This window comes from Eublepharis macularius, chromosome 6 (genome assembly GCF_028583425.1).
Source record: "Eublepharis macularius isolate TG4126 chromosome 6, MPM_Emac_v1.0, whole genome shotgun sequence".
In the NCBI taxonomy this organism is placed as follows: Eukaryota; Metazoa; Chordata; class Lepidosauria; order Squamata; family Eublepharidae; genus Eublepharis; species Eublepharis macularius.
This window is the reverse complement of record NC_072795.1, coordinates 118,780,609-118,793,044: the sequence shown is the minus strand read 5'-3', so window position 1 is coordinate 118,793,044 and position 12,436 is coordinate 118,780,609. Positions and strand designations below refer to the sequence as shown.

General features: G+C 41.9%; 1 protein-coding gene across 1 annotated transcript in view; it reads right to left on the bottom strand.

Annotated features, from left to right (window-relative positions):
• RTKN2 (rhotekin 2) overlaps positions 1 to 12,436 on the bottom strand; it is a 45,581-nt gene that overhangs the window by 12,487 nt on the left and 20,658 nt on the right. Inside the window, exons 7-8 of the mRNA XM_054983794.1 lie at positions 7,011 to 7,105; positions 5,403 to 5,509 (exon numbers count right to left, since the gene is read on the bottom strand). Of these exons, the coding sequence (XP_054839769.1) occupies positions 5,403 to 5,509; positions 7,011 to 7,105 (202 nt within the window). The remainder of the gene's footprint in view (positions 1 to 5,402; positions 5,510 to 7,010; positions 7,106 to 12,436) is intronic.

Below are 12,436 nucleotides of genomic sequence, written 5' to 3'. Positions count from 1 at the left end.
TGCCACATGAAAAGACCGATCTGATCAACGATCTGATCAATGTTTTTATTTTCTGGCACACCAATGGGACTCTGTTGTCTTGTAGTCCTGTGACTTCTTCCTCTTTTTTTCCCATTCAACTCTGGGTTAATGATTTTAGTCAGAAGGAGACTGGCAGCCAGCAACCTGGGGTGGGGTGGGGTGGGGAAGAGGGCCATTGTCCCTCTACTTCCCTTCCCATGAAAGAAAAAACACCATCTAGCGCTCCCTTTCTGCATGCATTTACATACAAGGAAAGGACAGGCTGGAGGCGTATCTAAACAGGAAGTCCAGGGCTGCTGCAAAGCAGATTAGGGTGAGGCAGATTCAACCCTCATCACATGAATGACACTCCAAGACACAAGGAAACATGGCAGAACAGCAGGACTAAGATAATAATTTATTGGTTTTGACATTAAAAAAGGATTTTTTAAAAACTTCCCTGCTGTGTGCCATTTGGCAATGGAAAGCTCTCCTGCTTGCGAACTGTGCCAGTGCCATTTTGCCAGTAAATTTCCTGCCATAGTGTTTGCCTGCTAACACTCACTTTCTTTGGGGCCCATTGTTCTGTGAGTTTTCATGTAGTTAAGGAGAAATTCATTGGATCAATGGAGTTTGGGATGATACGAGTTTTGGTTAAGCGTGACTAGAACTGTATTCCTCCAACCCTCCTCCCAAAAGCACAGTGTGTGCATGCACGTGCAGCTGTTCTGCACATTCACCTTGATGAACACCTCCCTCGAGCATTCCTCATGGTCCATAAACACAGAACCACATTGTTGCATGCTCTCAAACTTGGTGGGTGAATGGACTGTGTTCTGTGCAGTTTTGTTGCCACTGTGTCAAAACAGCTGCTCCAGAAATTTGTCTCCCAACCCCACCCCTTGAAAAGAACAGCCAGTGTTTGCACATGTGCAGCCAATGCACAAGCAATGGGCCAAAACTCATGAAAGCAAAAATCAACCAAACGGATCAGATCCAAACTGGCGCTGTCTCAGCCGGAACAAACCAGTAACGGAGAGGAATTTTTCTGGAACCCCCAGAACCAAAACTGAAATTTGGTCGGTGCACACCCTTAGTATTGAACCTCTGGCAGTCTTCATAAAGAGCAAAACATAAAACAAAACAGGTATCATATGAAGCTTATGATTGGTCTCTATGTAGATGGCATTGCTCAAGGATGTTGATAACTCATTAAAACACATTTTATATTGAAGAAACATGATATAGTATCTGATTATAGACTGATCAGTCTAAACAAAGGAGAAAATTCCTAAGAGACCACTAATACAATAATGAAAATTGTCTCAGTATAAATAAATACAACTTATAGGTCAAACCAAGTGTAGCAATATTTTGGTCAAAATATATGTAATAATGTAATAGCCTTCTACTACAATTGAGCAATGGTTTGTTCATATCACAACCAGAGCCTGTGGAGAAATCACATTTACCTGAAAGGGACATTGTGATAATTGACTAGTAATGTGATTTCTCCTCAGGCTCTGGTTGTGATATGAACAAACCATTGCTCAATTGTAGTAGAAGGATATTACATTATTACATATGTTTTGACCAAAATATTGCTACACTTGGTTTGAACTATAAATTATATTTATTTATACTGAGACAATTTTCATTATTGTATTAGTGGTCTCTTAGGAATTTCCTCCTTTGTTTAGTGTGTATTGGGGACCATTTTCCCTCATTGTTATTATACTATAGAATTATCAGACCAAAAACTGAGCTATTGAAGTTGAGTTGGGATCCAAAAAATGATGTAATGTACAAATCTTTTGGTGTCTGTTGGTATTCAGACCCAGCAAGATAGCAAAATTCCAAGGAATCAAACAACTCTGAAGATATATATATATTTTAAAATAACTAAGTGGAAGGACATGGGAAATGACCTGCAGAATTGGTAACAATGAAAAATCTCAGGGTTGGGCAGAACTGCCAGTTTTAAAATATGATGTTGCCCAGGATTCTGGTTTTTATTTGAGGTGTTGCTAACTCTAATTCCAATTACATTTGACAAAAACTTTTTTTTAAGTTTGATTTGAGCAAATAAAGAATGTGAAAAGCCTATCAGAACAGGGTGAGGCACAAATAACAATCCACTTCTGCCTAGTAACAAACTAATCGGACATTCTACAGAGGATAGAGCGTCCACAAATATCTCCTCCAGGTAAACTGATTAGGAACTAGAGCATATTTATATACTTTACAGATATGGAATATGGAAAAGAAGAGAGATAGGATTTCACAGTGTAAGTGACATACAAAGAAAAGCAGATTGGCCACAGAAAATGCTAGTATTGCAGGCTGTATTCTAAAATGAAGTATAAGCCTTTTTAAAAAAGGAGGGAAGCCTGTCACACTAAATTGGTCAAATCAACTGCCATGGCTAATGCAGACCCATTCATTGTAAACCCTTCTCTTATCTCTTCTCAGTCTGCATGAGTAAAAATTATTTTAAAAAACAATTCGTTAAAATTTGTAGGAAAAGCCTATACAGTTCTAACAAACAAAGATATCTTCATAGAATGAGGATTAAAAATTTTAATTGTATACTATAAAACAATTTAGACACATAACCTTTTTCTTTGAAAAAAGATCTAAAAATAGGTCAGTCTGAAATACAGGGGCCTAATCTTATACGATTCCCAGAAGCTTGTCTACAGACACAATACTCCATCTGAGAGGATCCAGTGTGGGAACTGAAAAACTAAGCATCTCTAATGGGATTTGTATTTTCAGAGATAACGGACATATGGATGTAAAAGACTTGATCAGCTGTACTGTCTCTCAGTCAGACTGTGCATCTTCCTGTTCTTTAAAAGTGGAGACTTACAAGAAAATACATGAATAAAGGATAATTGGGGGGTAGAGTTGAGCAAGGGAGAGGAGTCTGGAGATACGTTAATGGAGAGAGGAGCAGGCAGAAGAAACAAAAGTGAAACTGTTTGAGCAGCGTATTTCAAAATGTTTGATAGTGCTAGCCTGAACGATTACATCATTCAACAGATCTAGAAGGGTGTAATTCCATTTAGGATTGCAAGTACAGCTTCTGTTGATTTTACAAAGAAAAACCTAACAGGGCAGCAGGATGTAAAAAAAAAAAACAATTTCAGAAAATTTTAATGAAATTCCTCTAGTTTTGGCAAGCTGCTTTGGAATTAAGGTACTTTACTTGCTTTGGTATGCTCTGTAAATATTCGGAGCATACTGAAGCCAGGGGGGCAACTCCCCCACACCTACAGCCCACCCCCTGGGGCAACCCTTCCACCCCCCACCCCCCTTACCTTACCTGACGGGAGGGTCAGCTGTGCTGCGGGCCACTGCTGCCACCGCAATGGCCTGGAGGCTCCAGGCCGTTGCAGCCTTGTGCTGCCGCCTCCTGAGCCTCCGGGGCATTGGGGAAGTCTGGAGCTGCCTCCTCCGGCCCTTCCTGCCCCTCAAATGGCCGCTGAGGTGCAGGCACGCAGCGGCCATTTGAGGGGCAGGAAGGGCTGGAGGAGGCAGCTCCGGCGTTCCCCAATGCCCTGCAGGCTCAGGCGGCAGCTGCCGCCAACAAGGTAGGTAGGGGGGATGATGTTTAAAGGGCCCCGCTGCTGCTTGCAAGCAGCGGTGGGGCCATTTAAACTCAGCCCCAAAGCTTTCCGAAAGCTTCGGAAAGATTTGATTCAGGATTTCCAAATCCAGGCCAGCATGCTGTCCCCGATTCAGATATCCAGAATCTTTCCAGATCGCCTCCGCTCTGGGTATTTCTACCCAAAGCAAATACCAAAGCGCACAGCCCTAGGGCTAAGTTGCAACAGTGTCCTTTGCTTCAGTTTAGTTTGGGTGGAATTCTGTTCTGATTTGATTCTCTGGTTTGATGCTGGTCTCCTTGATTTACTTTGGTTCCGGGGGGATTCCATTCATGCTCTTGCTTTAGTTTGGTTCTGTTGAGCTTCCTCTTGCATTTGGGAGTGACTCTGGCCACTGCCAGCCTTGCCCCTGTATGTTTCTGCCTGAAAGCCTGCTTGAAAATGTTTCCCCAATAGAATATAAATTGAGAGTGGTTGGAGGCACCTTCTTTAGGGGTCCATATAACTGGACCCCGGAATCCAATCTTCCTGAAACTTGGTGGTCTTTAGAAGATAGTCAGGAGTAAGTTCCCTATCAATTTAATGAAGTTTTCTTGAAAAAAGCACACACACACCTGAATAGCCCTGATAGTTTTCCCGAAAGGGAATAATGGCTGAATAAATCCAGGATTCTTCGATCTTTCTTAACTGAATCAGAGAATCTTTTCCAGATTTCAAGAATCCCAGATTTTTTGAGATCCCTGAAACCTGGAATTCCCAGGAGTGGGTGGGTGGGTGGGTGGGTTTGAATGCCTCTACCCGAGATTCAAAGAACATATGTTAAAGTGATATCAAACAAGTATTTTTTTCTTGTACAAAATTGGTTATATTGAATTTTCCTGACTAGCAATTTAAACCATGACTTTAATTGATTTAAACCAAATTAAAACAACCAGATCAACCCCAGGCTATATAGGCAAACTCCTTTTAGGTATTGTTCACAGACCTTCCTGTATACGAACAAAATATAATTTCTTAATATTGGCTGCCACAGTCCCCATTTACTGCTAGTGGTTCTGGAGCTGCTTCCCATGCTACTATGAGAAAAATTCAAATACAGAAAACATATATGAGGCAAATCACACTCTCTTCCTACCTGTTACACCACCTGTCAGGGAGAAAAGCTCATGCAACTGGTCATGTCATCTTTAAAGAAACCAAATGGGTGGAAAGAAGTTAAAAATTAACAATATTTGTATAACACAAAAACATAGTAGCAATTTCAAAGTGAAACTATTTCCACAAATTCCCTTAGCAAAAACTGAAAACCAAAGCCCTGCTTTTTAGAATCCAGGCTGACCTAAAACATGTTAGGAACATAAAATTTTCAAGATTCAACACAACTGTTGTTGGGTATTTAATATTCAGCAACAGGAAAATAAAATAACCAACAGGTATAAGAGAAGGAACAAAAAACCCCACCAATACAATATAGTATTTCTACAGCTTAAGTGTAATATTTTAACAAGTAATAAGCTTAAAAGTTTCATAAGAGTCATTTTTAAAACTCAGACTCATTTAATGTTTAAATAGATTCAACAGTTTAAGTATTTTCATCAATAACTAGTCTGGGAAACCTTTCAAATGTTCCTTAATTTTTCTGTGGTCGACACTGAAAGTGTCTAACAGTGTGTACAGCTGTAATTCAAGGCAGAAATTTTCCCATATGGAACAAAGCTCCAAGAAATGTGTTCATTGTTGATTGAACAAACTTTAAATGTTATGAAGTGATAGCTCAAGAGGTTTCTTTACCTGTTGATTAAGAAACCCCGCCATCATATACTTGGTCATGCAGGACGGCTGAGCGACTAAACGACAACACATACTGCCATACAAGGGAAGCCAAAATGATGATTCCTCTAAAAAGAAAACCATGAAAAATGTGCACTGTTAGATTATTAATTGCTTCGTAGCTTTGAATCTTTCAGAAATGAGCAGGGTGTAATGTTTTAATATATTAGAGTTGGAATTTATTTTTCCATTTCACAGTACGTGGAGCAAAGACTGGATATATGAACATCAAAACAGATTTGAAGGAACCATCATTCTCCACCATGACACCTTGTGCACTTTCTGTAGGCAAAAATCTCATTTAGGAGAACCAAAAGGGGACCGATGCTCACTATAAAGATTATATAATCCATAGTCACTACGCTTCGGAGAATTAATTTGTCTTGGGTCTACTGAAAGTTAAGTTTACTATATTGCTGTAGCATCTATTGTCATTATAGCGACAGAATTTGTACATCTGAGCTCATCTTTGGTTTAGGACTGCAGTTTTAGAACTCTATTTTAAATAAAAATATAATCTAGAGCATGAATCCTCGATCTTGAGCCTGTGGGTACTTTTGGAATTTCAAGAAAAGGTAGTAGGTGCCACGAGAAAATGGCAAGATCACGTTTTGCTTTGAGGTAAATACATTGTTTGGTTACAGTTTCTAAAAGAAGAGGAAGGTTTACTCCATGCACAGCTACAAGGAGTGGCTTCCAATCCCAAAGACCTAAAGAAGTCTGTACATATGGTCAAATCGAGGGTGCACAGCTGTGCTGTGTCTGCCCAGAGTGGGGAATACTTTACCAGTTAGTTAGAAGGGAGTGACCAGAAGTTTCATTTTTCATTCTGTTCTACTCAAGACCCTTTGGATTTTATCTCTGAGACTCAATCAAATAGGCACCAGAAAATGCATTGTCAAGGTGTCATGGTGCTCACAGACTCCAAATTAGGGCTTGATCCGGGATACTGCAGGGCATCTTGAGGCATTTCTCACCCTCTACACCCCCACATACAAAAGGGCAACTGGAGTGCATTTCTGGTATAATCACTGCATGTAAGGGCTGCCTGATCTCTGTATCCACTGCAGAGGACAGAACCGGAACTTCCGTTAAGTATGCGTCACTAGAGTTGTTTAAGATTTGAGAGAAATACGCAAACGTGTTTCACAAAGCTCAGAAGAATTTTGGATCTGATATACAGAAAGATATTAGAAACTCCCCCCCCCCTTCCCTATAGTCTGATTGTTTGGCTTGTAATCCTGTCCCCTCTTGAGAGCAAGCCACACTGAACAAAGCGGGATGCATTTCTAGGTAAACCTAAGGGTAGGCTGTTAAACTGGGAAAAAAATTATGAAAAGGGGTGTGGGTATGAGTGTGTGGGCACATGTGTGTGTGTGTGTGAGAGAGAGAAAGACATACAGAGAAAATGGCTAGGGAAGAATAATGTTCACTCATCTTTAATATAAGTTCTTCCTCACTATTGTTTTGAGAGAGCAAATAGAAACACTTCCCTCATATACTCTACAAGGCTTAGCAGAAATTGCAGCAGGATTACAATTTTTTTTACCCTATTTCATTTTAACTTACCGTTCCCCACAATAGTAAGGTTGTGAGTCTTGAAATTGTCCTCAACGCTTTCCAGTCCCAACGTTGTATGTGCTAGCAAGTTGTACTTTGCACCGCTGGTTAAGATAAAGTAGCTTCATTCAGTACATTTAATTCAAAGGAATATATATATTTTTGTTCTTATTAAAGAAACTTCCAGCTCTTTTAAATAATTTTACCCCTTTGTGGACCATTCTTAGCTTAATTTATTTACATTATTTATAACCTGACTTTCTTGGAGACTCAAGGCAGATTATAAGATATAAACAGTACAATCAGATAGCATAAACTAAAGCAACCAATGAACAATGCAATGGGAATAGGATTACAGAATTAGGAAACAATGCAAATGGCAAACTAAGGCAGGTAAACTATAAATAATAAAGATACAAGGTAGTAAAAACAGATGATGTGTACAATAATCATTGCGGTGGGTTTCCTTCCTCTCATTATTCTCAAAAGATTGATATACACTTAGGCTGTAAGAAATTTAAACATAGCATGCTCATCGATAGTTTGCCACTTCCCCTTGCAGCCTCCAGCCCCCAAGAAGTTGGCAGAAATTGCATCCACGCTCTTACAAAAACATAGCTGGAGCTTAGGTCTAAGAGAAAGGAACTTCGGACTTACTGTGAAGGCTCCTTCTATTTGAAGTAGAAGAATACATCCTGATACTTGAGTACTGCTTCTCCCATGATCCCTGTAGGTAGGATATTAGCTTATTCCTTTCCTGCCTCCTCCTTTCTTCAGTTCAGAGACTTCCAGAGCTTTCCACTGAAACCCACAAAGTGTGTCTTTGTTTGTTGTCCTCAAACAGAATTTAATCTGAAGATTAACTCAGGTAAAGGGCAAGGCCAAAAAAGACCAATCTGTTTTCGGTATAAAAGAGAATTTAACAATAAACTGTAACAGCATGGGAAAAAACAGTTAAGACATGTAAGACAAGAAGGCTCATCCTAACATAGATAAGGGTGGGTCCAGGATGTCCTCCTTTACCTCAAATAGAAGGAACCTTCATAGTAAGTCCAAAGTTCCTTTCTCATTTGAGGAGAGGAGGGCATGCTGATGCTTGGGATATGACAAAGCTGCCCTCAAGACGGGCAGCTCTCTGTCTTTGATCCTCTTACACCACCTGTTGAAGGACTCACCGCCCAAAGGCAGCATCAGCCAATGCATAAGAAACCATTTTGTAATGGCATACAAAGGTAGATGTAGCCGCCCAAGCGGCTACTCTACAGATAACCAGAATTGACACACTGGAGTGAAAGGAAGCACTGGAGGTTTAAGCCCGTGGGAAGTGTAAGCCAAGATGATGCGCTCTTTCAGCCACCTGCTGAGACACGCTTTGGACACCTTCCTACTCTTGGCTACTGGATGGCATGCCGAAACAGAGCTTCTGATCTCTGGATTGAAGCTGTGCATTGAATGTAGATAGGCAAAGCCCTTTGCACATCTAAGGTGTGCCAGTTCTTCTCCTAGGGATGTGACAGCTTGGGGTAGAAAGATGTAAGGTACACTCTCTGAGATTTGGGGAACACCAAATTCACCTTTGGGATGAACGAAAGGTCCAGTCAAAAAACCACCATATCCTTTTGGAAGGATAGCCTTTAGCTATAGACAGGGCGCCCAACTCTGATACACATCTGGCAGAGGTGCTGGCCATAAGGAACAGCACCTTAAGTGTGAGGAACCTAAGAGTTACCTTCTGTAGTGGCTCAAATGGAAGTTTTGTAAGTGCTTGGAGAACCACATGAAATCTCCAAGTCCAGAAAACAGTGAACCACTGGTGGGTTGGGGTGGGGGGACCGCTACTCCTCTAAGGAAATGCTTGACAGCTGGGTGGCATGAAAAAAGGACCGCCTTCAACTAGAGGAAGAACAGAGGCCAGGACCACTGCCTGTCTACAGAGCATGTTAGCTCCAAGTCCACGCTCAACTCCATCTTGTAAGAAGGAAAGACATCCGCCTCTATCAGTGTCTTGCATTTCCTTTGCCACTATCTGATGAATGCCTTCCAGGTGCAGCTATATATCCTTTCTGTTGATGGTTGCCTGCTTGCCATCATAGTCTTCATAACATGTACAGAGAACCCTAGATTTATAAGGCCTTGCTGCTCAATCTCCAAGCAGTCAGGCGCAGGCAGACTAGATCCGGGAAACATCAGTCCCTGTGACCAAGTATCTGGCAGGCTGGAGGGTCATGGGAAGCTGGAGTGACAGTACAATCAGGACCAAACCAGGGTTTCCTCAGCCAATGTGGATCCAGGAAGATCACGTCCGCCCTCTTTTGCTTGAATTTCTGCAGAGTTCTGGAGATCAGCAGGATCGGAGGAAAGGCATAAAGCAGTCCAGGTGGCCACCTGGGTAGGAACACGTCAGTCTCCCCTGCTTGTGGATAGTTGTAATGGGAGAAAAAGCGTTTTGTCTTCACATTGAGGGGAGAGGCAAAGAGTCTGTACAGGGCAGATGAAATTGATGAGTCACTTAGTTGAACAGAATCTGGGACAGGGACCACTTCCCTTGACCCAGTCAAGTCTGACCAAGCCAATCAACCTGTGTATTGGAGCCACCATTGATGTACTCCACTCGGAGGCATGCTAGGTGCCTTTCTGACCATTTCATGATCGAGGCCACTTCCCGTTGAAGTGTCTGGGATCACATGCCTCCCTGGTGATTGATATGAGCCTTGGATGCGGTGTTGTCTGTTTGGACGCAAACATGGAGGCACTGAGATGTTTTCAGGAATAATTTTAGTGCCAGGAAACTCATCCTGAGTTGCAGGAAATTGATGCCCATGGCCTGTTCTGAAAAGGAGCATGTTCCTTGGGTCAGCAGTGGACTCTCCAGCCTGAGGCTTGCATCTGTAATGATCAGTGAGTCTCTCTCTGGATGAGTCTCTCTGCCTTTGATCAGATGCGAAGAGATGGTCCACCAAAGAGGACTCCACAGCTGCGGATCAACTCTTAGTCTCAAGTGGCATTTAAGGGCAATTGAATGCTGGTAAGGGTGCAAGAACCACTGAAGATCCCTGGAGTGTGCTCAGGCCCACAGGACTGGCAGTGGCTGCAATCGTGGATCGCAGAAGTTGATCCAGGAACATTAGGTCTGGGGAGAACAAAGGGCCAAAAGGCAGTCAGAGCTCCAGCAGAGTCCTGCACTCACAGGAAGCAGGAAAAGAACTGAAGAAAGGAGGGGTCCTCCCTCTCCTCCGAGGCAGGAAAGGAGTGACCTAATATCCTGCCTCCAGGGATCATGGGAGAAGGAGTACCCAGGCATCAGGATGTCCTCCTCTCCTCAAATGAGAAGAAAATGTTTGCCACTCCACCTGCATCCCCCTGTACTACAATCCACGACACTTCTCTGAATATTTCCTGAGCCTCAGAATTTCTTTTTCCAGGACCACAGTGAGAAGGAAGAGGTGGCAAAATCCCCTCTCGGAACTTTTTCGTGTTTCTTAGGATCAAAGCCATTAAGTAGCTGCTTCAGGTTTTTAAGTGATTTGTGGCCTGTTCAGCGGCAGTATTACTAAGATAACAACTGAACAAGTTTCATTTTATTCTAACAGCCCCAGTAATTTTTACCTGCACTTGGTTCTTCTCCCTCACCCCCAAATAATTAGTTTTACAGGGTAAAAGCTACATGTCAGTGTTACACTGCCACATAAATACCACTGCTACACAATTCCTATTAGCACATCAAGGGAAAAAGTCTTTGTACAGCCAAAAACAAGCTGCTGGATTGCCACCAAAAGATTATCAGTCACTAAACACACAAAAGCCAACTGTAATTGAACGATCTTGTTCCATTTTAAATAGCTAATTTTTTAAAAAAAAAACAATATCTTTTTTGTGCTGAATGTTTAAGTTAGTTTTGAAAGATCCATACTATTAATAGTGCAAGATTTGCCAAAGAAAACAGACTACTTCACTGTTGAAATATGCTCCACAGTACCATTTTCTAAAACATGAGATTCTTTCCCTTTTTGGCTCACTTCAAAATGTCATTTCCAAATTGTTATCATTTGCCAGTTGCTTCATCTTTCAAATCTGTATCAGTTTTCAAATTTAACAGGCTAATTAGCATTGCTAGCAATATTTTGCCTAAATGTTTGAATTAGATTATTGCCTTAAATGGAAGTATCTCCTTAGAAATAAATGAGCTATACTTGCTAGGGCTGGAACAGTATTTTGCAACTCCAGTTCTTTCTATATGTTTTCAAAACGTTTTATTTTAAAACCTACACATTAAGAACAAACTCCTCTGGCTCTCAGGCAGCCTGTTCTATCAGTACACTTGATCCTAATCTCCAACCCATCCAGGTTTCTTATCTAATATAATCGGCAGTATATTCGCCACATAAGTGGCTATTGGTATTCCTATTACCACAAAGGTGCTGAGTCTGGCACTGAAGTGCCACAGCTCCTAGACCATCCTCAAGGCACAGTATTGTACAATCACAGATTTTGCCCATGCACCTCCTCAACCCCAGCTGTCCCCCTTCAAAAAACTGATGTTAGGAGTTGTGGAAGCCTCATGAAGAAAAATGTCTTGTAAGGAATCAGGCAATGTTACCCCTCTTTTTTTGGCTGACACAAGAGCAAAATGAGGGTGACGTGGCCCAGTTCTAACTCTTTATTGCAGCCCCTTGGCATTTTGTCTAAGAAGGTCCTGTGACTCCAAACAGTAGCTTTAAATGACTCAGGGAACTGCTGGGGGGAAACAGAGAGAGATCCAACTTCTACTCAAGGCTTGAGAGCTACATGCAAAATATACCATTAGTTTACTCCCAGAGTAAAATATGTTTTTTTTTTCACTACAGTGCTAGAGCACTATGGCGTTATTAGTGTCTGTTCTCTAATTCATGCAACCATCTGTCACTTCCAGCCTTGTCCACTGAGAGAAAGCAACCTTGAGATGATGATGATAACAAGAGCAACAATATTCAATTTATATACCGCCCTTTAGGACGACTTAACACCCACTTGAGCGGTTTACAAAGTATGTTATTATTATCCCCACAACAAACACCCTGTGAGGTGGATGGGACTGAGAGAGCTCCTAGAAGCTGTGAGTGACTCACCCAAGGTCACCCAAGTGGAGAAGTGGGGAATCAAACCCAGTTCTCCAGATTAGAGTCCCACACTCTTAACCACTACACCAAACTGGCTTCCAGTTTGCTGTGCAAAGAGAGCAGCGCATGGCTATTGACAAAAGGTCCAGCTGACAACCAGGAGGCAGAGATCAGTGCTTGTGCTCACTTGACAAGTGAACACATGGGCCGCTTGCCTTCATCACTGGAAACAGGCATCCAACCACCTCTTCCAAGTAGCCAAGACACAGTGGTGCAGCAAGTAATCTGTTCCCAGCACTCTTCTCTACCAGAGAAAGCATTCACAGTAACAGATTCTCC